At 47.0% G+C, this 26818-nt stretch overlaps 1 protein-coding gene across 3 annotated transcripts in view; it reads right to left on the bottom strand.

Annotated features, from left to right (window-relative positions):
* Window positions 1–2596: 2596 nt before the first annotated feature.
* The window catches only part of SPIN1 (spindlin 1), an 85093-nt gene continuing 60871 nt past the window's right edge, over window positions 2597–26818 (bottom strand). For 2 of the 3 annotated variants that reach the window (XM_032595643.1, XM_030294447.1), the window contains exons 4-8: window positions 24216–24469; window positions 19475–19708; window positions 9259–14372; window positions 4464–4649; window positions 2597–3515 (exon numbers count right to left, since the gene is read on the bottom strand). In XM_032595643.1, the coding sequence (XP_032451534.1) occupies window positions 14173–14372; window positions 19475–19708; window positions 24216–24469 (688 nt within the window). In that variant the 3' untranslated portion in view covers window positions 2597–3515; window positions 4464–4649; window positions 9259–14172. Of the gene's footprint in view, window positions 3516–3899; window positions 3975–4463; window positions 4650–9258; window positions 14373–19474; window positions 19709–24215; window positions 24470–26818 lie in introns of all 3 variants that reach the window. The other variant, XM_030294448.1, reaches the window with a different exon arrangement.

Here is a 26818-nt window from a genome sequence, read left to right as displayed (position 1 = left end):
CTAGATTCTGGATACCGATCCTTTTATCAACATGATCCGCCAACACTTCTCCCCGTCTGTAGCTTCTCTCATTCACGATAGCTCATGATACAACTTTTTGGCTTTGGTGACATCTAACGTGTCAGCCTGGCCTTTTATGGATTCGCTTTTGGGGGTAGTATAGGAGAAATCTCTGCGAACCCAGGGTCACGAAGACTCTCACCTAGGATTTCTTCCGAGTTTTCCAGTGTTAGCCCTTACATTCAGGTTTGTCCATGGGGCACTCTGAGTTAGTATTTGTATACAGCAAAGGGCCAAACTACATCCTTCTGCATGTGGATATCAAATTTTTCCAGCTTCATGTACTCATCTTCTCCCTGTTGAGCTGCCTTGGTGCCTCTGAGGAAAATCAACTTACCGTGAACGTTAAGTGCTGATTTCAGGATTCTCATTTGTAATTCCAGAGAGAGACTGATCTAGACAGATCCTTATACCACTAACACACTATTTTAATTATGGTACATTTACAGGAAGTTCTGAAATCAGGAAGAACTTTATCCAATTTTGTTTTCACTACTCCTTTGGGAATATTGGGAGGCTTTTGTATGTCCCTAAAAATTTTAGGGTCAGCTTAATTTCTGCAACAAAGCCTGCAGGGATTCTCAGAACGATCTCCATATTAATAACCAATGAGTCTTCCAACCCACGAACATGAAATCCCTAATGTTTGCAGTCTTCAGTGTACGATCTTGTATTAAATTTATTCCCAAGTACTTTAATCTTTTTGATGTTGTATGGATAGAATTAATTTCATTTCAGAAAGTTCACTAGTATATAGAAAAACGTGGTTGACATCTACATATAGATCTAGGTTTCCATCATGTTGAATTCATTAGCCCTTAAGATTTTTCACAGAATCATGTCATCTGCAATAAAAACAACTTTTTCTTCCTTTTCTCTCTGGATGCTATTTTGTTCTCACTGGACTCCAGTACAATGTTGAGTAGAAAGGACGAGCATGGATGCCCTTGACGTTCCTGATCCTACGAGAAACACAGTCATTCTGCCATCACTGGGTACGATGTTAGCTGTAGATTTTTTTGTTTTTAAGATTTTATTTTTAAGCGATCTCTACGGCCAACTTGGGACTTGAACTCACAACACTGAGATCAAGAGTAGCACGCTCCGGGAAATGAGCCAGCCAGGTGCCCCAGCTGTAGATTTCTTATGGAGGCGCTTCATCAGGCTGAGAAAATTCCCTCCTTTCCCACATTTTTTGTTTTTATTATGAATGGGTGTTACATTTTGTCAAATGCTTTTTTCCCACCTGTTGAGCTGACTTGTGCCTTCTGTCTTCTGTTAATATGGTGGAATGAATACATCTGGTTTCTGATATTAAAACTCACTTGGTCATGTACCTTAACCACTCCATACAGGGACACCTTGTTTATAGCTCTTCACAAGTACTGCTTTTTTTAAGATCAAAGATTTGTGGCAACCCCGCATCGGAGGTCTATCGGCATTTTCAACAGCATCTACTCACTTCTTATCTGTGCATCACATTTTGGTAATTCTTACAATATTTCAACCTTCATTATTATTATATTTGTTATGGCTATCTGGGATTAGTGATTAGAACTCCCTGAAAACCTCAGATAATGGTTAGCATTTTTAGCAGTATTTTTAAATAAGGTATGTACCTATTTTTAGACATAATGCTATTTCACACTTAACAGATTACAGTATAAACATAACTTTTATATGTACTGGGAAACCAAAAAAATTCATTTGATTCGCTTTATTGTGATATTGGCTTCATTAGGGTGGTCTGGAAAGAAACCTGCAGTATCTCAGAGATGTGCCTGTGTGTCACTAGAGTTGATGAAGTTTCTGTAGCTATACTCAGAATTCATGAAGGATACCAGTCCACAATATTCTCATTACGTTTTTGTCTCGCCCTACTATCAGGGTAATAGGAGCCTCAGAGCACACAGCTAGTAAGTATACCCCTCTTCTATTTTCTAAATCTGTGAAAAGATTGGCATGATTTCTTCTGTCAACCATTTGGTGGCATTCACCAGTGAAGCCATCTGGCCCTTGGCTTTGTTTCAATTTGTTAAAGGCCTACTAAAACCTTCCATTTCTTCTTGACTACATCTTGGTAGCTTTTTGTGTCTAAGATTTTTCCATCTCACTTGACTTGTCCAGTGTGTTGGCATGAAGTTGTACACAGCATTTATTTACAACCCTAACTTCTGTAAGGTTGTTAGTAATGTCCCCTCTTTCGTTCTTGGTAATGGCAATTCATGTCTTCTCTGTCACTGTAGCTCAAAGTATGCCAAACTTGTGGATCTTTTTGAAGACCCAGCTATTGGTTTCGTTGATTCTTCCGCATTGTTTTTGTTTCCTATTTCACTGATTTCCATACTAATCTTTATTCTTTCCTTCTGTTTCCTTTGGACTTCTGTTGCTTCTCTTTTTCTAAATTTTTTAAGGTAGAATCTTAGACTATTGATTTAAAATCTCTTTAAGAGAGTATTTGCAGCTATAAATTTCTAAGCATGGTGTAGCTGCAGCTCATAGATTTTTGAGGTACCGTGTTGTGATTAACGCTTACTAGGAAGTAATAATCAACTTATAAACACTTCTTTGATGATCACTTGTTACAGTTTTTGCTATAGTCAAACTCCCTTCCAGGAGGGTAACAAGGAATTTAATATAAAACATAAGATTGTTATAGCTAACTAATTCAACTCTGTATCGCATATACTGGAAAGTCACATTAAGCATATTATGATCTCTCTTTCTCTGCACAGTCCAGGAAGCAGGCTGGTGTGAGCTCTCTGGAGAGTAAACATGGATGCACTTGGTACTACGCCATTGCACACACACACCCAAGTCATAACTGGGATGGTCTGTGGGTTGAGTTCCACCCTCTTAAGGACAAACATCAATTCTGTGAAACACACAGATAAGGTGGTTACTCACAGAAATTCCAAGGGTATATGACAAATGCATTGTGATAAATACTGTTATTTTGTTCCTATAATAAAGTAGTTGTTTCTTATAATAAATAATACGTATCTTCCAAAGTCGTAAGGCAACATCAATCCATTTTCCAGGGTTATGTTAACACAAGGATGCAAGAGCATCTGCGAATAAAAATCATTCTGGTGTGGGGTTCCTTCTGTCCGGCCATTCAGGTTTTCTTCCTGCGTTGCTCTGAAACTCAGCAGTTAGGCTTTCAGGAAGAGAACAGAGCTGATCTAGAAGGCAGTTTTGTTTCAGATGGAGCCATCAACATCATTAGGGTGCCGATGCCGGAGGGTGGTTCTCCATCCAGAAGGCCAACAGCAGACCAGGGCCGCCTGGCTGAGGTCACAGGGGAACCCACAGCCTGGCTCATGGACGGCTTAACAAAGGAATGCCACGAGCCGATAACCTGAGCAACCGCGGAAAGCATTCGCAACTTGAGCCATTTCCAGAGTTCCAACGTCCTTTAAGAATAAGATTCTTGTATTGATGTAAAACGTAATCTGGAGGTTTAAAACAGAAGAAGAGTCAGGTCACAGTCATTAGAGACATAAAAGCATTGCCTCATCATCCCAGAGATACAGCTCTGCGAATACTAAAAAAACCAAACCCGTGACTTTTAAGTGGCCCCGAGACCCATGATGGCAAGTCTCAAACATGAATGTGCATGAAATTATTCTGGGTTTCAGGAGTTTTCTTAGACTGCAGTTTCCTGGGCCCTGATGTCTGTGCACTTGTGAAGTCCAGGGATCTGCATCTTCACTATGCCTCACCCAGACCTCCTCACACTGTGATCGGGAACACTGGACCCAGGTGGGTTAGCATCTCCTTCTTGCTGATCATTTTTAATGACCATCCACTTCTGATGATTAACAACATCTACGTACAGTAAATTCCTATATCTTGGGTCTGGAACCCATCTGCCTCAGAGGAGTCCACAGCTTAAAGCACCATGTCAGACACTAAGGAAAAAGCACATAAAAGCCACTTTTCACAGACGGGAAGGTAGCAACTAAGTTTTCTGGAAGGGCTTATTTGGGCTTATGACGGCCGTTTTAATGGCCTTCGTAAGTATGTTCAGTGCTGACAGCCTAAGGGACACAGCGGCCTGGGGGAGGCCAAGTGGCCTGGGGGAGGCCGAGCAGCCACCGGGGCAGGTGGATCTCCCACCTTCTGTCTCTGTGCCCCGCTGACCACACGGCCATCTTCCCAGGGACTACACTCACACTGGCTACCGGCCTGGGCCGTGCCGCAGACGTCGCAGCACCAACACAAAGGTGGCCCGGGACGCCCGCCACAATGTTATGGGAATGCTGGCCGGTGGCCAGATCCCCTGAAAGAGAATGGGACAGCTGGGGAGCTTCCCAACTCCAACACGGTCTCAGCTGAGCACTCGGCCGACCAGAGCAGGGAGCACTAAGGATGGTATCCCGGGTGAGCCTGGGACGCACCTGTTCCGAGCGTTCTGTCCAACACTCACAGGTGCCCCAGTGCTGCATGAACGACTTTCCTTCTTCCAGCAAAGTGCTTCCGTCTATGTCCCACTGGGAGGATTTTCTTCTCAAGTCACTCGAACCCAGAACTGTTTCAAAGCATACTCTAGATAGTACTTCCCAGGGAACTAGGTCTTAACCCATCTGAAAACATTCAAGACACAAGATTCTTAAAATCTTGCCTTTAAACATCATAACAAACAAATCAAGCGCAAAACTGAATTAACGTGATCCTTAAAAAGGATCCCGAAAAAAGACATGACAATTTTACCTTATTTACAGACATTATATTTTCACAAAGTGCAGAGGAATTCTGGTAGTATGTTTAGTTAGTAATAAAAGGAACTTCATTTTCTTGGAAAAATGAACAACTAATCTCAGAACAAAGCAGATGATTATGATGACCTCTAAAATCAATTTCAAAAACTTTCTAATTTACCTTTAGTTCAGGGCTGAACTGGCATGTAAACTACTAAGTAAAACCTACAATTCCTTCCAGAGTATCAGGAAAACATCAAAGTGCCTTGGTTTTCAAAAGTCCCATTTTCTTTCTTCAAAACACTTAAATGTTTTTGAAATCCACCAAATTGAACAATATCCCATCAGAAGGGGAAGGCTGGTCTTTTTTCCAAAGGAGTGGAGGTAACCCCACGGAGCCCTGCTAACTCAGCAGCTGCCGTCAGGATGGGTGTCCAGCCAAAACCACACAGCTCTTCACCCCACGGCCAGCTCAGTGTAGCAACAACATAAACTACTGATAAACAGGGAAAGCACAGGACACATACTTTTAGGATGTTTCAAATAACGTAGACACGGAAACTAGGAAAAAGGGTTTGGACTTTTCTGATGGTAAACGGGAAATGGCAGGACAGCTCTCTGGGATCCACACTGAAGCTGCAGGGGTGTGCACGTGCCCTGGGAGGCGGCCAGTAGAAGGCCCGGGCCTTGGCCCTGCTCCAGTGGCCCTGGTGGACTCCGCACTCTGAACGCTCGCTCGCACGGCTGCTGGACAACTGGGAACAGTGCAAACCCAGAACACGCGGCAATCTGCGCTTTGCATCGTGTCCCATGCCGCTCTCTGGTTGCACACAGAAGTAAACTGCCCCAGCGACAGCCAGAGGACAAGAGCTCCTCCGGGAGCACGGCGCAGCGGGGAGGACACTGGTTAGTAACAAATGCTGTCATGACCCCAGGCTCATCGGCCAGCACCCTGACATAATGGGGTGCGAGGCAGCTCGCTGACCAGGTGATCAGCGGACAGCCTGATGCAGGGATCCTCAGGGCAGGCATGAGCTTGACCACTGTGCACACAACACTGTCACTTACTGATGACGCATTTTTGCAAACACTGATCATCTTTCCTGAGTGCTTTAAAGAAAGGGGAAATTGTAGGATTATTCTGGATAAACAAATGAGAAGTTTGGAGGCTAAAATAAACCATAAAGGGAGAGATGCTGGGGCTCAGAGACGTTTTCAAACAGAGAAAAGAGACCAGACCCCAAACCCTGCCAGGCTGGTCTCCTGGGGCCTTGTAAACTGGCCCCGTGAAGGCCAGGCACCACACTTTGCATTTCCCCCAATCAGCACCATGTAACCACACACACTGGCATGTCTTAATCACAGACCAGTGACCACAAGGTTTAGGAGCAGTTTTGGTCAACTGCCCCTTGGGGGTCACAGCTCTGGGATGGTGGCAACCACACCCATGTCATCTGGAAGAAAAGCCATCTCCCATGGCACTGCTTAAAAATTCACAACTAAAGGATGAGGGACTTTCAGACTAAGTAAGTATACCTGTTTTGTTCCTTATGCAGTTGTTGGTATATGTCCACATTTACACAACAGACTAGAGAAAACGTACGCTTTAGCCACTGTCTGAACGGCATTAAAGCTCAATTAGGTCAGAACTAACTTGCTTCTAAGTTGTAATACAGATTCGCAGGGCAGCAACGTTTGAAATGCCCGTCTTAAGAAGTTCAATTAAACCCTCTCCTCCAGATGGAGACCCACAAGTTCTAAAACATTCCAGTATCTGCTTCCTCAGGACAAGAATGTGCTCTTGGAGCCCGCACTCCGCGGAAGATGCAGGTACGCACCAGCCTCCAGTCTCTCCTCTGAGTATCTTGCTGGCTATTTCTTTGGGGCACACATTAAAACAGAGTAAGAATCTGTGATACTTTAAGTAACACAACCAGCTTCCCTTAGAAAGTGTGTGGGGACCAACACTAATTATCCACACCAGAAACTTAATGATGGAAATCAAAAACTAAGGTGAGTTTTAACACCTGCAAATTTCTCTTCCCCTAGAAACCTGATCAACTTTTTAAAACTCCAGTTTGGGGAGGTGGGGGCAATTTCAGATTATAGTAGAAAGGAGAAGCAAAGCGGAGATGAAATTCACGGTGCATCAGGCCCAACTCTGGGTGGACGAGGCAAGGATCACCACGCCCCCTCCCCACCCCTGCACAGCACAGCTACTCTTCCCGGGACATCTAAAGAACACGGCATCCCTGTGTGGCTGCAGGACGCTCTGGAAGGAGACCTGCTTTCTACATTACAACAAACCGGGCCGCCAATGGACAATGAACCACCACCACACCATGTTTCTCGAAGCAGGAAGGACCCCCACGACCGGGTCCTGCACAGCAGGGTGTAGAGGACCCCCCACGACGACGCTGAGAACACAAGCAGACTCACGTGCGTCCCTTTATTCACAAAGGTCAGGGTCACAGTCTACTTCTCCATCACGATCAAACAAACTGTAGAACACCCCGCTGACACGTCAACAGTGCTTTACGACGTGTGGGGATGCTGGGAGATGCCAGTGTTCTGGGGAAAGTACCAACGAGAACCTCCCTGCTGATGTCACAGGACCCAGAAAGCGTGAGCAGAACTCAACAAAGGAGAGCGGAACATGGCAAGGCCTGAGGGACAAAGCCATCTGTGTGAGGCAGGCCCTGCACGACTCGGTGCATCCCCTCTGCGTCAGGCTCCAGTCTGCACTGCGCTGGACACAGGCGCATCTACAGGGAGTCAGGCAGGGCTCCCACTCACACATGAGAGCAAGGGAAGGGGTGAGTTGACGTGCCCGAGTGCGCCCAGGGAGGCAGCTGCCACACCTAGAGCTCTGCGATTCCCCGCCTTCCAGGGCATGAAATTTACCCGCCCTTTTATATCGAAAGAGAACATTAGGGCCACTTTAAAAATAATCAGTCTGTCAAAAGTAATGCCCTGCCGGAGCACCTGGGTGGCTCAGTTGGTTGAGTGTCTGACTCTTGATTTTGGCTCAGGTCATGATCCCAGGGTCATAAGATCGAGCCCTGCATCAGGCTCTGTGCTGAGTGTGGAGCCAGCTTGGGATTCCTTCTCTCCCTCTCCCTCTCTCTGCCCCCCTTCCCCACTCGCTCTCTACAATTAAAAAATAATAAAATAAAAAACAATGCCCTGCCAATAAGATTTATTTTCCTTGTTAGAAAGCCCACCCAAATTTGAATATAGGGCTATGGACTGCACTGTGTCCCCTGAACCACCAGCTGGAGCCCTAACCCCCAGGACCTCAGAATGGGACGGCATTAAATGAGTTTATATGGGAGGTACCTGACCCAGTGTGACCAGTGTCCTTATAAGCAGAGGAGATCAGGACGGATACACATGGAGGGACAACCCCTTGAGGGCACGGGAGGAAGACAGTATCTACACTCCAGGACACACGCCTCAGGGGAAGCCGGCCCCACCCACGCCTGCATCCCAGACTCCCAGCCACCAGCACAAGGACAGGGTCTGTGGTTTAAACGCCCCTGTCCCATCTGGTATCTGCTGCAGCCACCTGAGTCAATGAACACACCAGCATGCAGTGTCCTCGCAAACACTCCCTTCAGGGGCCCACCACATGTGTGATGACTCAGGGCACGACCCTTGTAAAAACAGACAATCACTAAGTAAAACAGAGAGAGGGCCAGTGAGGACAGCTGACACACATCAGTATCCTTGTGAACGTGTGTGAGTCAAGCAAAGGGACACCCGGTAACAGGTGTCAGTCTCCCCTCCAGCTGCAGGACAACACAGACCATGGGTTCCATCCCCTCCAATCTTCCAGTCCCTAATGCCTGCTCCCCTGAGGGCTGTTCTGAAGAGGACACAAACCCAGGGCTTGAGACAACTGGACCTTAGCCTTACAGGACAACCCAAAGCCACATTTGCTAAAATAAGGTCCCCATACATGACACGCAGAGTCCCCAGTGAAGAACCACCTCTAGGGACAGAGCCACTCTGCATCTCCCTGGTGGGGACACCCAGCACATGTCACGTGTATACACACACACACACACACACATACACACACACACACACACACACACACACACATACACTCCTGGGCAGAAGCTACCAGATTGCTCACACACCCTTCAGAACACAAATTCAAGGCAAAGCTCTAGAGCCACTTTTGCAGTCTACACCCCAAAGTCCATTCAGAGCGCAAATTCAACCTGGACCCCTCAGCAGCTCTACGTTAGCACTGACGTTTGTGGAAGGCTTGAGTCTGTCCTGTTCACATCGTACCTGCCACAGCTGTTCCAACTCACAGACAGCTTGGAAGTTATGTGCATGTCTGATCCAGTGAAGGGCCCTGGGTAGCTCATGCGCTGTTTTCGGCGGTGCTCCAGGAGCACCCAAGTCCAGAGCACAGACTGAATGGAGGACAGAGGTAAGAGGCGGCGGGATGCGCCCACATTGCAGTCGGCAGCCTACTCACCCAACGGGAACGGCCAGCACAAAAACGAAACGCGAGCCAGTGCCCGCACTCCAGTGTCACTGTCGCCTGGACTGGCAGGGATCAATGCGCCACCTGGTCCAGCATCCTCGCATAAAAACTGAGCAGAAAGAATGCAAGGTCAATTTTAGGCAAAATGATGTGCCAAGGCAATAACCCTAAAAGCTGCGTCAACTAAGCTGAAGGGTTTCACGCTGAGTAAGAGGGCAGACAGAGACCATCTGACAAAGTCCGCAGAAATAACTCAAAGACTCACTCACCTAATTCTCTGAGACTCGGCAGCCTAAGACCGTACAAACATATGACACAGAACAAACCAATTACTGTAAAAATTAGGTGTGAGGTTGTGGTGTTCTGTGGGCATAAGAAATGCAGCTTTTGTAAGAATATGAATGTAATGACATATTTAAAATATCTAACTATAAAATAGTTTCCACAATCTCGAGAGGGAAATTTATATTTCTTCAGCATAATTGGAAAATAAGAAAACACTTCCTGCCCTCACTTAGGAAGCAAGGGTACAAAACTAGCCACAGAGATGGCTGGACTTTGGGTCCTTCAGATCCCTGCACTGAGGCTGGTGATCCTCCTGGACCAGACACGTGGCCTCCACGCCCTCCTCATCGGCACCACGGAGAAAAGGTGCGCCTCCCCTCCCCCCATCAGAAGTCTCCCACGGCGATGGCCAAGGACTTCAGAGCATCTGTCACGCTTTACTCACCGCCAGCGCCGTGGCCGTGCCGAGAGCGGTCAAACCGGCAGGCCCACCCATGATTCTCCAAGCCGTGCAGACCTGCTCGCTGGCGGCAGCCAGCGACCATCAACTTCTGACGAGACTTGCTGTCATTTGTAGGGAAAAGGCTTCCCGAGCTACATGTGCAGTAGCACAAAAAGGCTGAGGTGTGGCAGGAGGAGGACGCGAGATCCGGCCTCCAGCGGGCAGGCACCTCCACCCAGCCCGGGTGGGGGGGGGGGCCATTCCTGCAAGCCAACTCTGGCAGCGAGAAGGTGGCCTGTCCCACCCCAGCCTTAACCACAAGATCCTTTGGCCCAACTCAATAGGGAAACAGCAAAAAGCAAATGTGATTACAGACACACTGTGAATCTACTTTCTTCCTGATTGTAATCACCCAGAAGATAAAACACAACACGCACCCGTCCCGGCCATTAGGCCATTACCTATGCGCTTCCTCGTCCCTGCCGTCAAGACATGGGGCTTTCCCCCTACAGACTCTCACCAGTTGGTACTGAAGTATTAACAGCATTACAGGCAATATACAAAGCAGAACTAGATGTGAAAGTATAAAATACATATTATTTAATTCTATTTAAAACAATTCAGTTTAAAATTTTATGATAAATTTTCTCATTAGCGGCGAATCACAAACTGAATATTTTGGACTAGTGAATGTATTTGGGATATTGATCACTGCCCCTCTCCCCTCGGGAATTACTGAGTGTTACCATTCAAGTAAAAGTCGGACTTCTTTCTGTCTCTGCATATATCTGACATTTACACGTGGTGAAAGGATCTTAAAGTAAAACTTTAAAAACTTTTTCAGAAGCAGGTTTAACACATCACATTTTGCTTATGAGCACAAAATTTACAGGCAGAAGTTGCACATAAAGGGTTTATTTTAAATGTTTTAAGGATAGGATAGAGTTACATCATAATTATAAAAATTACTTACAGAATTAACAGATTTATATTGTTTATACTTCTAAATGCAGAGAACAGGGAACTGTCTACACATTGTATAAAATAAAATTAAAATTAAAAATGAATTCAAGCTTGAAAGATGAGGTCATTTACCTAATTTTAAAATGCGAACACGAAGACCTCTGAACTATACACATTCGTTCAAACTGCACTAACGGTGGAAAATACAAAAAGCGCAGCATTTCCAAGGAACCACAGACATTTCAACCATAATTATTTTCTGTTATAATAATTGTTCCTGTTTTGTCTTTGGAGAACTTTCTTTTTTTTTTCTTTTTTTTTTTTTTTTTTTAAGACAATCAGCTTAAGAATGTTTTCAGGCACTACAATTTGTGACAATCAGAACAGTCTTCTAATGGGTCCACAGCGTTCAGAGATTCAAGCCCAATGCACTTCGGGGTTTGGCACGTAAAACAATAATAGGAATGAACTCTGGCTTAGAAGTAACTGTGAGAGTTTCAAGAATGCACAGTCCCTTCAAATGCTGCACGACAGACAGGGCTGGAAAATCACCTTCTGCTGGCACTACACTGCTTCACCAGTGCATCTGTATCCTACGACCACTACAACAGCACAGGAAGCAAATATACAGACAGCTGAAAACAAATAAAAACAAAGATAGAAAACAAAAAACCTAAATATCTCTCACATGCAAGTTCAGTTAGTTACATTGAACATCCTACTTAGAATAGAGCATGCAAAAAAGGATGGTCTGCGCTTAAGGTTCTCCTCTGAAGCTTCACGTGGCAGCCAGACGTCACACGCACACGACACAAGAACACTACAGCAGGTCAGTGAGGAAGGCCAGGACATTTTATACAGGTTCAGGTCTTGTGCGGTCACAAGTCCCGTGATAATTTTGGAAACTAATGTTGGGCTCCCAGAACAAGGAACCAACATCCCAATACCAGGAAAAGGCAAGCAATGCATGCAGATCGGAAACGTGAGCCTAAAACGAAGCCTGAAATCCCGGGCAAAGGAGTGGGATCAGTCACCACAGAAGTGGGAGTTAAGCCGCCGAAAGAAAAGAGAATGGGGCAAATAAAAGAAAACAACAAAAAACCCCTTCCCCTTCCTTCCGCCCTAACGGCAATACATGGAACGCTGACTAAAATGAGGACGCCAATCACGTGTCACATTCGTCTGGAGAGCGGCAGACCGTGTGGTACTGAAGGTGCTAAGGGTACTTGCAGAAAAACCACAAAGCAAGTCAGTAAGTGATGCCGGAGACGCCTCCACGGACCCGCCCCGCCGGATGCTGCCAGAGAACACCGGTTCTGCAGCCCAACGCCTCTGTGCCGCGCTCACGCCGGCCGCACCCACCCTCCGGGCACGCTTGTCCACTGGCGCTCGGGGAGCCGGGCTCAGCCTTGAGATTCCCATGCAGGGACTCTTAGAAGAGCCACCAGGAAAAGAGGTGACAGACGTGCAGCAGGACACCTGTCCGAGCAGGAGGAGCGTCTGAGACCAGGCACTCGGCCGCCGCCCGAGGTGAGGTGAGGCGCGGCACGCCACACACCGCGGACACCGGGCGCTGCACCAGAATGGGGCGCAGGGCTACCATCCAACAGCGCGACAGCACGCGGACTTCCCGAAGGCAAAAGCGGGGGCCACGCGAACCACACGTGGGGAGGCCTTGAGGTACAGGATCTCCAACGCTGAGGCCACGTGGCCTTCTCGTACTGGACTGACAACACATGCACTCAACCTTCTGCCCAAAATGCAGGGAAGGTTTCCAACCTCCGCAGGAGACTGGTGTCACGTACTGCCTCTCTCCTAGCTGCCAAACCATCAGGGCTCATCCGACACAAGGCGACAGATGGCCATGCCGCCACTACCCCCACTTCTGCAGTTGTACTTCGGTTAAAACAACCTTGCGGGAATAAGCCACGGAAGCTGGTGCGGTGACGGACCCCGACGTGGTAGGGCCCACAGGACGGGAAGCGTCCACATCCACAGCACACCGGGGGCAAGACCGTAACAGCACCACAGAAGGTGTCAGGGGACCGAAGCTGTCATCTGTCTAGATGTTCTTTGTGGGGAAAAGCCGGGGAGGAAAGCCTTCTGACCACAATCACGTATCAGTAAGAACGGTAATAAAAAAAAGTGTCCCAGAGAACTTGTTGGAAGGCAGCAATGCCATTCTTCACCTTGAACTTCTAATACGAAACCACTAGGTTCTTCCAGGAACTTACCACATACACACAAACCACTGACGCACTGCTGCCTCTCAAATCCATGTACTAGAATGCAGACTGCGGACTCGTACAAATAACAGACCAGTTGTGCCGTCCAAAATACGCCCGCATCACACTGTGTGGACCAAGTACCTGGGCTTCGCTTTAAAAAAAAAAAAAAAAAAGTACAGTAAAAAATGTAAACAAAAATTTACAAAGCTTAGAATTAAAGGCAGCTTTTTACCCAGATTCCTGTTTTGTTAAATCCTAATGTGGGTCCAGCAACTGCTCACCAATGATTCATGTTTGGACTCACAGTTTAAAGCCTCCAGACTGAAAAGGTGTCTGAACTTCTGACTTTGAAAACAAGCTGAACATCCCTGTGTCTCCTGTGCCCACATTTAATTTTAAATAAGCAGCAGTAATATGCTAAGTATGACTGACTTCGGACAAGTACTCCTGTTAAACTGGAGAATATTATTTACCCCCCGCCCCAATCCACAAAGAAATGACTGCCAATTAAGTGTATGTGTGCGCGCGCACGCACAGATCTATGTGTGTGTATATATTACATATGTACACACACAGATATAGATAGGTAGATATAGATACATACATATCTCAAAAAAGGCAATAACAAAAATACCAAACTATGCTTGCATTGTGGCGGCAGAGTCGGAGAGCGCAACAGTGGCGGGGAAGTGGGGAAGATCTACTACAGTTTGAAATGACTATGGGGCTAGCCTAACTTGTACCAAACTTGCCTGTTAACTCCCCTCCAGACAGACAGACTTCTTTTAAGAGGAAGGAGTTCCTTACACAAAATGCTTTGTGTTCACATGAATTTGTACTATTCGGAACAAAACCAGTTCTGCTGGCAGAGATTGTGGGTTCGCAGGGACATTTAAGCTTTCATTAAACTGGAAAGCAATCAAGTCTTTATGTCTACAAATTATACATTTAATAGTTCCACAAATTTGGCGAAGTCCATGATGCCATCTAGGACGTTTTCACCAAATCGTACACGTAGATATGGAAGTCGTCATCAAACTTGATGAAGTAGACGGACGGTTTGGCCTCCACTTGGTGGATGACCATGCCAGTCCTTTTAGAGCCGTCCTCTTTGGCATATTCCACTTGTTTGCCTACCAGGCTGTCCACAACTTCTCCTGGTTCCCTTTCTGCTGGAGGAGAATCATCTGCATTAAACAGGGGAGGAAAAAGAATTTGAAGTCAATTTTTCAGTATGTACCAACTCATAGGTCTATTTTAATAATAATTTTTTTTTAATTTAACATTCCCCCCACTTTCTTACACCATACACAAAAATAAACTCGAAATGGATGAAACACTTAAATGCAAGACAGGAAGCCATCAAAATCCTAGAGGAGAAAGCAGGCAAAAACCTCTGTGACCTTGGCTGCAGCAACTTCTTACTCAACAACTCTCTGGAGGTAAGGGAAACAAAAGCAAAAATGAACTATGTGGACCTCATCAAGATAAAAATCTTTTCCACGGCAAAGCAAACAATCAGCAAAACTAAAAGGCAACCAATGAAATGCAAGAAGATATTTGCAAATGACATATCAGATAAAGACTTGGTCTGTAAAGACCAAACTCTATAAAGAACTTACCAAACTCAACACCCAAAAAACAAATAATCCAGTGAAGAAATGGGCAAAAGACACGAATAGACACTTCTCCAAAGAAGACATCCAGATGGCCAACCGACACATGAAAAAATGCTCCACATCACTCGTCATCAGGGAAAATACAAATCAAACCCACAATGAGATACTACCTCACACCTGTCAGAATGGCTACAATGAACAAATCAGGAGACTATAGATGCTGGCAAGAATGTGGAGAAACGGGAATTCTCTTGCGCTGTTGCTGGGAATGCAAACTGGTGCAGCCACTCTGGGAAACAGTGTGGAGGTTCCTCAAAAAACTAAAATTAGAACTACCCTACGACCCAGCAATTGCACTACTAGGCATTTATCCATGGGATACAGGTGTGCTGTTTCGAAGGGACACATGCACCCCCATGTTTATAGCAGCACTATCGACAATAGCCAAAGTATGGAAAGAGCCCAAATGTCCATCAATGGATGAATGGATAAAAAAGATGTGGTGTGTGTGTGTTTGTGTATACACAGACACACACACACACAGACACACAGACACACACACACACACACACACACACACACAATGGAGTATTACTCAGCAATCAAAAAGAATGAAATCTTGCTATCTGCAACTATGTGGATGGAACCAGAAGGTATTATGCTAAGCGAAATTAGCCAGAAAAAGACAAATATCATAGAACTTCACTCATGTGAGGACTTTTAAGATACAAAACAGTTGAACATAAGGGAAGGGAAGCAGAAATAATATAGAAAGAGGGAGGGAGATAAAACATAAGATACTCTTAAATACAGAAAACCGAGGGTTGCTGGAGGGGTTGGGGATGGGGGAGATGGGCTAAATGAGTAAGGGGCATTAAGGAAGACACTTGTTGGCATGAGCACTGGGTGTTATACATAGAGGATAAAAGACTAGAATCTACTCCTGAAATCATTATTGCACTATATATGCTAACTTGAATGTAAATTTAAAATTTTTTTAAAAAACTTAACATCCCCAATTCATCCTGATTATCTAGACCCAAGAGTCAGCAAACTTTTTATTCAAGGGCCAGACAATAAATATGTGAGGACTGAAGCCATGTGGTCTCTGTACCAACTACTCGGCTCTGCCTTGTCAAGTGAGAACAGCCTCAGAGAATATACAGATGAAAAGTGTAGCTGTGTGCCAATAAAACTTTATTTACAAAAACACTCTGCCGCCCCCCTCCCACCCTCAGGCCGTAACATGTGAAGGATTCTGAAAATCATGACCAGAAATCCCTGAGGCTTGTGTTCAATTACAGCTGTGACTGCCTGAGGAGGTGAGGACCACACCAAGGAAAAGTCCAGGGAAAAACCTAAATCCACAAAACTTCTTAAAAGTAAGTTGGAGTTCCTTCAAAACAGGCCTTCAGAGCAGACAACACCTACAGGGGGGCGAGAATACACTGCTCAAACTTCTCCCTGGTCTTTTCCTGCGAATCCTTAAAGTGTCTTTCTCCTCCACCTCATTCCACTGCACACCATCGTCCCAGCCCAGGTTCAACATAAGAGACTTCTGCTCTGGAAACAGGTGCCAAGTGAAGCCCCTCCCCAGCCCGGCCATGACAGGATCTCTGAGGACCGTGGAGGCAGTGCACCTCTCAGACGAGCCCCCCAGAAAGCCTGAGTGCTGGAGAACACCGTCCTGAGCGCATAGGGGCTGCGAGGTGTCCCCGAGTGCACTCGGAAGGACAGCCAACTGTCCCCTCCAGCAGCGAAGACACAGGGATGGGGCTGGGAGGTTCCAACTCCACCTCCAGAAAACTCTTCAGGGCCCGAGCAAGGCGAGCCCCTCTCTGTGTAGCCCGGGTCTGGCCCTGGAGCTCCGCGCGGCCCGCTGGCGGCCCGAGTGCCCAACTGCACTAATGACGGTCCACCTCACTGGCCGCCGCAGGTCCTCTTGCCCGAGGATGAAATCCTAACCCTGCTACTCTGACCACCGCGCGACACAACGCCAAAGTATGACGCTATCCGATCTGAGCAGGGAAGTGATGCCGAACCCGAGGCGGAAGTCCTTTCTTCCTCAGCAGCAGCACGGGCCCGCCCCGCTTTCGGGGCACTTCACGTCCACAAAGTTCCAAGTATGTGGTTACCAGGCACGCCACAGCAACTGAGCCGAGAGGTGAGGGGCTCGCACAGAGGCCGCCCCAGCAGGGCATCACCACGGGTTCCAATGGTAACTTAATTTCCTTAATTTCCGCTCTCGCAATGCACGTAGCGAACAGGGGAGAGACGCCGGGGGGGAAAGAGGGGCTGGGAGACACTGGGGATGGTGCAAACGCCTTCATAGTTTCCATCAGCAAGACAGCAGCTCTAACAGGGATACTTCTCTACCAAAAAATTAAAAATCAACTTCATATAGGCTAAAGAAATGCTTTTATTTTTAATTTTTTAATGTTTATTTATTTTTGAGAGAGACAACATGAATGGAGGAGGGGCAGAGAGAGAGAGAGAGAGAGAGAGAGAGAGAGAGACAGAATCTGAAGCAGGCTCCAGGCTCTGAGCTGTCAGCACAGAGCCCGACGTGGGGCTCGAACTCACGAACAGCGAGATCATGACCTGAGTGGAAGTCGGATGCTTAACGCACTGAGCCACCCAGGCGCCCCAGGCCAGAGAAATGCTTTTAAAGAATGCTCTCATGAGAATTAAGTTCCTGCTATTTAAATACTTCCTGTTACCACCCGTGGCAAATGTACACAAGGCAGAAAGTCAGGGCCAGATGAGCACACGTCAGAGCAGTTTCCCTGACTGGCTCGTTGGCAGAACTCAGCAACAGAGATGGTTGTCACACCGCTCATGTATCGTGCGTCCGCCAGCCCCATCTGTTCAGGCCCAGGCACCTCTGTGTTGGAAGAAATGCTAAAGAGTACTTTCAAAAAGAAAAGGCTGACCCAAAAGTGAAATTAAGAAAATAGTTCCATTCATAGTAGCATCAAAATGAGCAAAATGTTTAGGAATAAATTTCACAAAGGAAGTACAAAACTTCTACTCTGAAAACTACAAAACACTGTTGATAGAAATCCTTAAATCTCAGCAATGGCAGTATAGCCCATGCTCGTGGGTCAGAAGGCGTCACGGTGTCAAGACGGCAGTTACCCCCCAAGTTATCAGAGCTTCGACACAATCCCCGGATGAATCCCAGCTGACTGCTTTGCAGAAATTAGCAAACTGATACCAAAATTCACGAAATCGCAAAGGATCCCGAAGAGTCAAAACAATGGTGAAAAAAGAACAAAGTAGGGCTCAACCCTTCCCAGTGTCCACACTGACTCCGGAGCAGTGTGACCAAGCGCCGGACGTACGCAAGCACAGCCTGGGGCGACGAAGCAGGGCTGAAGCCCAGCGGCACCCCCCACACGTCTGCAGCCAACTCCCTCTCAACAAGGCGGCAAAACCACCCAACAGGGGAGGGAACAGTCTTTCCAAATAATGGCGCTCAGACAACATGCAGGAGAATGAAGATGGACCCTCTCACCACATCGTAAAAGTTAGCTCAAAATGTATCAAAGACCTAAATAGAAGAACTAAAGACCCACAGGTAAGAGCGACACCTACAAGACTTTTAGAAGAAAACAAAGAAGTAAATCTTCAGAACCTTGAACTTGGTAAAGACTATCAGAGAAAACACCAAAAGCACGAGCTACAGGAGAAAGAATAAATTGGACTTCGTCAAAATTTAAAACTTCTGGGCTTCGAAGAACACCATCAAGGAAGCAAAAAGAAACCAACAGAACAGGAAAAAGTGTCTGCAAGTCCGACGTGTCAGGAGACCCGCATGGAGAACACAGACCCAGACAAGTCAGTGACAGACAGGTGGCCTGACTGAACAGGCACACAACACGAACAGACACTTCTCCAGAGAAGACACAGAAATAGCCAACAACACGGGAAAAGGTGCCCGATGTCTCTAGCGATCAAGGAGATGCAAACCAAACCCATGACGAGCTAGCATTTTGCAACCATGAGGACAGCCAGAGCCAAACATCAGGTAACACAAAGGGGTGAGGGTGTGAAGCAATCAGAACCATCACACATGGTCAGAGCATGTGCAGAATGGTGCAGTGGCCTTGTGAATCAGTCCGGCGGTCCCCCACACAACACAGCAGTAACCACAGACCCATCAGTCCCACACCTCTGTGTCCACCCAGGAGAAGGGAAGGCAAACATCCACTCAGAAACCTGCGCACAAAGGTTTATAGCAGCATCCTTCATAAGGAGCAAGAGGCGGGCGACAGCCCATACGTCCATCAACAGACGGGTGGATACACACGCATAGATTACACTTGCACTTGGCCAGTAAAGGAATGAAGCACCGACACATTACAACTTGGAGGAGCCTGAAAACACTGCGCTGAGTGAAGGAAGCCACTCACGAAGGAGCCCGTGTTACATGTTCCATTCACCCCCACATCCACAATCCAGGACAGATCTACACAGAAAGCACGTTAGTCTTGGCAAAAGGTGCAAAATTTCACAATCTACACTCGGTGCAGGACTAAAAGAATCATCCCTTAACCCTAGTAATCAAAGTAAGAAAGATGAATCTACAAAAAATAATCAAATATCTTGTTCTAAAATTCAAGTTCCTTTGGAATTATCAAAAATAAAAGCTGACAATCCACACTTACTTGAATCGGGCATGATGCGAAGGTCGCCTTCTTTATAATCATCTAAGAGCTGGTACATGTACAAGACGGGGTCCTTCTCGTAGGTGATGTAGAACCACGTGTTCATGATAGGGGCGCGAGCCAAGACCATCCCCCTCCACTCGTCCTTGGAGCCATCCTCTGTCTCAAACATGTGCTCCACCGCCTTTCCGATCATCGTGTCGGCCAGGTGCGCGTCGCTGATTCGAGAGCTCGCTGGGGACAAGAAGCAGACAGCGGTTCACACAGGATCTTACCGACATGTACTGTGTGTGAAGACTGAACTCACACAAGGCGATGGCCTGACGTGTGAGCGGCACAAGAATCAGCGGGCTGGCGCCCAGGCCCCACTGGAGTCCACAGGCTCTGGGGGTCCCAGGTCAGTCACTGCGAGAACCTGCTTTCCTTCTTTTTTGTTTTCCGAACTCAACTGCTCTTGGTGCGGTACCTTGAAATTAGAACTTTCAATGGTTCGTTCGAGGTATACAGTGGGTTTTGGTAGGTTTAATAGCTATTTTAAACTTCAAGGGGCGCCTGGGTGGCTCAGTCGGTTGAGCATCCAACTTCGGCTCAGGTCATCATCTCACGGTCCGTGAGTTCGAGCCCCGCATCGGGCTCTGTGCTGACAGCTCGGAGCCTGGAGCCTGGAGCCTGCTTTGGATTCTGTGTCTCCCTCTCTCTCTGACCCTCCCCCATTCATGTTCTGTCTCTCTCTGTCTCAAAAATAAATAAAAACATTAAAAAAAAAAAAGTCAAGATAATTCTAGGCTTGCCTGGAGCTGCAGAACAGGAGCATTCCCACGCACTCCTCACCCACCTTCCCTCTGGTAACACCTTCCGTGACCACGGGGCAGTTATTCAAACTAAGAGGTCACCCTACCCCAGGCCTGAGGTCTTCCTCTGGGTCTATAATCTGTTTCCACAGCAAGCCAACTGCTCCTGGGCGCTACACCACACTGGGCTGTGCTTTCGCTTGGAACGCCCCAGGGCTTTCACTTCAGCATCTGAGTAACTGCTTCTCAGTGCCGGCCCAGCCGCCCTCTCCCTTCTGCCTCCTGCCAGGGCCCTGCCCGCACGGTCTCCTCCTCCTCCAGGTCTCCTCCCAGGGGCTCTCCGGGACCAGGAGTGAAAGCCCGGCCAAGACCATTGCCCCCTCCGGCTTTATTCGTTAATGGCATTCCCCACCATCGGCAGTCGTCCTGCTTGGCCCGGGCACCTGGGATGCAAGCACAGACCCCTTCCGTCTGCTTTCCGATACCAAGAGCACTGCACTCCGACACCCGCCGTACAAATTAATCGACGGCCCTGCCGTGTTCGTTAAGGGGCAGGTGGAAAATCACAACCTAACTTGTTTTTAATACTGGGAAAATTACAGAAGGTCCTAATGATTTTAAGGTTTCTCTGGTCCTCGCATTTTAGACAACCGTCTTTTAAAAAAAAGCACTTCTATTTTACTCATTCATAAGTGCTTTTACTTCTGTTAAAATTCAAAGGAACACAGAATTTCTGAAGATACTGCTAGCCAATTTTATCAGAAGGACACTCTAAACACATATGGTGGTTCTCTTTGCTTACATATGCAAGAACTATCCAAAATTACACAAAATTCCCCAGTGTGCACTAAAAGCCCACTCGCGTTTCTTCAGAAGTTCTCAAACTTTTTGATCTCAGGACTCCTGTATAATTTTTGAGGATCTAAAAGAGCAATTCTTTACATGGATAGCTACCAAAATCTGCTACTAGAAATTACAAGTAAGTCTAAAAATATTTTTTAAATACTTACATAAAGCATTTTTAATAAAAAATAACCATATTTTCTAAGAAAGATTTAGTAAGAAGAGCGGGATGATTTTACATTTGTTTAAATCTCTCAATGTCTAACTTCACAAAAGGAAAGCGAGATTCTCCTATTGGCTTCAGCATTCTGAAGCATCTGTTACACGCTCTTCTGGTTGACATATGAAACCCAGCCTCACAAAGATGTGTTGTTGAAAAGGGGGAGTATTCTATTAGTCTTGTCAGATAATTTCAGATACTCTTGTGACACTACGTCACAGCTCAACAAGCTTGTTAAAGGTTAACCGCACGCAGAATCTGAAATCATTATCAGTAAACCTGTCACACTGTTGTGTTAAAACTCACTTATCTCCAAAATACATAAAGAATTCCTACAACTCAACAAAATCAAATAACCTGATTGGGAAACAGGCAAAGGACCTGAACAGACATTTCTACAAAGATGACACAGACAAGTGGCCAAAAAGCATACGAGAAGGTGCTCGACATCACTAATCACCAGAGAAATGCAAACCAAAACCGACAAGAACAACTGGTGTTGCCGAGGATGTAGAGAAACTGGAGCCCTGTGCACTGTGGGTGGGAATGTGAAATGTTACAAACACTGTGGAAAACAGTACATGGGCTCCTTAGAAAATGAAACACAGAATTTCTGCATGATCCAGCAATTCTGCTTCCAGGACTATCCTCAAAAGAGAGGAAAGCAGGGGCCCGAAGTGCCTGACCGCCATGTTCATGGCAGCACTCTCCACAACAGCCAAAAGGTGGAGGCAACCCAAGCAGAGCGACGGGCGAGCCGAATGCGGGGTCGACACGATGAGTACCGCTCAGCCTCGAAAGGGAAGGAGATGCTGTCACATGTTACGTGGGCGAACCCTGAGTACACTATGCTGGGAAAGGAAGTGGTCACCAAGACAAATATTCTATCTAATGGTATCTAATGTGACCCAATTCATAGAAACAGAAAGTAAAAGAGCTGGGGGGGGGAGGTGGGGAACGGAGCAACAGATTTACAAGATGAAAACGTTCTGGAGATTTGCTCCACAACAACCTGAATGCACTTAACACTAACTGAATTCAACACTTAAAAATGGTCAAGGTAGTGAATTTCACGTTCTGTGTTTTTACCGATGTCACAAGCCTCCTGACCTCGAGGGCCCCTGACCACACATGGGGCACCCATACACTGTGCCACCACAGGCCTTCAGGCCGGGTCCCCTCCTTAGCTTATCGCAAACAAAACTGCAAGTACAGTCTGATGTACAACCTGAGGCTGATCGTGAAAGACGGTTTCCTTCCTACGTGGAACGTAAGCGAAGGGCAAATAATCTTCCAGACTGAAGCATGCGAGAAGTACCAGAATTAACTACTCATTAAATTCAGCACGTGAAATACTGCTGGGTTGCAATAGACGCCTTTGGATTTCCTTTTTAAAATGCTTTGCTTTTTACAAAAACAAGCCTGATCTCCCACTGGAAACAGTAAAAAAAACCATTAAGCAACTCAAGTCCATCACCAGAGATACTTATAGATTTGGGGGTATCTTGGTTTGATCAAATCACGTTTTTACCAAGAGGAAATGACCTCCTCTGTCCTATGATGACAGAAGAGCTCACACAGGCCAGCAGGGCAGTCTCACCCCAAAAGGGACAGACTAAACATCTAGATCAGAAAAAGGATACACGACAATTACTTAGTACAAACAATGGATTTGAAAGTCTAGGTATTTTTTTAAAACCTGAAGGTAAGACTCTTCAATGTTAGTTTCTCACACTGGAAATAGGCTAACGTCAAGATCAAGAGGAAACAGAGGATGTGCCTCGTGAGGAAGGAGGAAGGTCCAGTGGCACCAAGAACAGGTAAAGATGTGACAAATGCCAGAGATGTAACATTACACAGTTACCTTTGATAATAATAAAGACATGAAGATTTCTGCGAAAACAGAACTGTATTTACACGGGATAAATATAGACTTAGCATCGTCATCTAAAGGGAAGGCAAACAGAAAACTTGCTGCTCTGGCAAAGAGTTAACTTGCTAGGGAAGTACGTGTGTCCCAAGAACACAATGGCAAAAACAAAGGGACAAGGGGACAGAGTAGTTTCCCCTCTTGACAATCTGGCCCCACACTTCTACCCACAAGTCCACATCTGCTGAGACTGGGTTTGTTAACATAGAGGCTTTTCAAGACAATTCCAAAAGCATCAACCAGCGCTCAGGCACGAGCAGCATGGCCGTGGTAAGAAGAAAGCACTTCAAAGTGAACACTCTTTAAGAAAGTAACGTTAACGTGGGTGCGTCCTACTCATCCTAGAAATGGTATTTTACCTTATCTTTAAAAATAAAATCAGTCGTTATTATTTAACTGACACCTTAAGCCTTAAGGAACTAAGCTATATAAGGGGACATATTTGTACAATATTTAAGAAAAGAAAGGGCCGTTCATTTCCACATTGTGCAAACAACCATCTAAAGAATGCAGAATAAAGCCCACGGGTTTGGGCTGCTTGAATTTTGGCTGAAAATACAGTTATCACTTATGTGATAACACACAATGAAAGATATACCTCACATAAGGATTCTAAAGTAAGTGCATAAGCTACTATAATCTGATGAAAGAGGTACACAAGATATTTGAGCTAACAAGAAAACATTCTTACCCATCAGAGTCCACATGAACAGTGAGCAAAACGTGGGAAATAATGTTAGAAATTATCAGTTTGTCAATTTGTTCAGCAATCATTTCACACATCTTTACACCCCTGACTTGAACTGTGGTTTCAGGTGACTGACTTAAGAGTATATCGGGAGTGCCTGCACTCCAGGAAAAATAAAAATACCAACAATGCAAAAGAATAATCACAAAGCAATCACTTCGACAATTATTTGTAAAGAATACAACACACAAATAGTAAAGAGAACTTACCAACTCTATCGGGGAGGACTTCGAGCGCAGATACTCTTTCATCTTTATTAAGTTCTAGTCCATAAACACAGTCAAATCCATCGTATTTTATAAGATACAAAGAAGGATTTACAGGCACCTGGTCCAGAACGGTTCCTTTCCACTGGGTGACAGGGCCATTCCCCTCCTTCCACCCATGCTGAATCCTGCAGCCTACGATGTTCCTCCGGGGCTGGGAAACGGGTTTGCTCGGCCCCACACTGCTCCGATGTTTTCTGCATTCACACATAACACACGTAAGGTATCATGTCAGAAGTACACACCCCGACCCCCAACCCTACTGCTAGCGAGCATGCTCTCCGGGTCCAGGCGCCCCCAGGGGCCCTCCGGGTCACCGTGTGCACACGTCCTGCTCCCTGTGCGCCCTGTGGGCAGGCGCAGGAACAGCACTTTGCCACAGCAACTTCACCCTGATATGGAACACGAGCATCGCTTTCTCAACTGTGAGTTTCTATTACTGCAGTCAACTCACAGTGACCTCGGTTAATCATAGATAGAGAAGGGCTGACCGCATAAAATACGCATACATGCACACGGCTTTACAGAACATGAACCCGCTTCTCGTCAAGCAGAAACGTGCAACTGTTCAATCTCACCCACTGTGGTGCCCACATAATGAGCCCCCACCACCTTAATCAAGGAGAAAAAACTAGACCTTTAACTTCTCTTTAACCAGCAGTCCAGGCCGGCTGGCATCCAGGCATTACACCGTTAGTACTTCTCTAGGAAACAGACTCTGACTTGAATTTTGAAATTGTAACTTGAAACAAGACTTGAATTTTGACAAACACTTAATGTATTATCAAAAATTATTGGAGCAACACCAAACCACATTCTTTCCAGATTATTAACAATTGGAAAATCTACATGCAACGTTTACAAGCAGCACACGTGGGTCCTGGTATCAGGGAAGGCATCTGGGCTCCACCTAGGAGTCGCGGACAAGGGACCAAGCTGGGTGTGGACAGAGAGGACGGCCAGGCCCCGGGGCACTGCACGTGCTCAGCCGAGAACGTCCGGTGGGCAGAGATCTCTCGTCTACACCACGAGCGAAAGTCGTAAGCGACTGGCATACACACAAACTTTGAAAAAAACAATTTATTGTAGGCTGTGACATTTAAAGGTACGACGTACGGACTTTCAAGGAGGCGAGCTGGTAAAGGAACCTCGAGGGCTGCCCAACGAGGTCCGCATCTGTTGGCGCAGGCCTTTCCTCAGCAAGAGGGAGATCATCCCAGACGGAAAACTGCTCACGTCGGGTGGAAAAGGGCTCCCAAGGTTCTGAGCGGGTTTTCTGCAGGCGCCCAGCAGACCTGCCTTCCAGGAGGATGGGGTTCACAGGCTAACAAGGCGGGGGTGGGGGGGGGGTGGTGGCTGAGAAGGGAAGACCCCACAGAGCCCTGCGGAGACAGAGGGGCTCGGAGCTCTGCAGGGGATGGCCATCCAGGGAGCCACAGCCCTCCTCACACATGGGGCCCGAGAGGACAGTGGCACGGCTGCACATGGATGACATGGAACAGTCGGGAGGCACACCCACAGGCCATCTACCCACAAGGGAGGGAGATGGAAACCGTTCCCCACGGCCAGGCACACACCAGAGGCCAGAGCAGGGAGTGAGAACCAGAAAGGAGGCCGTTTCAGAAACGAGGACTAACCCAGAGGAGCACGGCCAACAGATGCGGCGGGGCCCGCCTGGGAGGACACGACACAGCTGTGACTAATGGACACGGCTCCTAGCTGTCGTAGGACATTAGGACGCTGACGCAACTCACGGAAAACCCCGAGAGAAACAACACCCGTGTGCACAGGCAGCCCTGGGAAAACAGACCCCACCTCTGACGCGAACATCCTCCAGTTAAGACAAATTCTTTAAGGAAAAGAACATCTTGTGGGCATCCAGGCACGAGGACCACATCACGGGAGAACGAGACAGTGACACTGGGGCCACCAGACAGCAGAGTTTACGGTTCTCGGCAAGGGAAATGTGAGCCAAGGCCTCCACACTGACCGCAGGGGCCCGGGAGGTTACAGGACGGTTGCGGAGAACCGAGGAGCGCCCGGGAGCTTCCACGGCGGCCCCCCGCCGGCCCTGGGTGCGTCCCCACAGCTGCACGAGGAAAGGGAAAGAGAGGGATGCGCAAGGCAGGGCCACCCGCCGGACAGAAGAGCAGCTGGGACAATCGCCCTCCCTTGGATGCACGGAAGAGGCAGGGCCAAGAGCTCACGTCAGCGCTGCCCGCCCAGGAACTCGGCAGCAGCCACCGCGAACCTCAGCCCTTACGTATCGCCGGGAGAGCACAGGGATCTTCGGCATCATGTGTCTCCTCAGACAACCAATTACCATCTGTGAGATTTCAGCAGAAGTCCCAGCGATGCATGCTGTGTACAGCATCAGGCTTTCTTCACAGCAAAGGAACAGGCTGATTCCCAGCCTCGCTGACTAAGGAATGCAGTCACATGCACCGTTTCCTAATTCACACAAACATTCCACCGTTACTACCAAAATTATAAGCAAATACAGCATTTCTGCCAGTGTGACGGTTTATCTAAATTTGTCACCCTGG

Source organism: Lynx canadensis, chromosome D4, assembly GCF_007474595.2.
Source record: "Lynx canadensis isolate LIC74 chromosome D4, mLynCan4.pri.v2, whole genome shotgun sequence".
Lineage (NCBI taxonomy): Eukaryota > Metazoa > Chordata > Mammalia > Carnivora > Felidae > Lynx > Lynx canadensis.
This window is presented reverse-complemented; position numbering and strand designations above follow the sequence as displayed.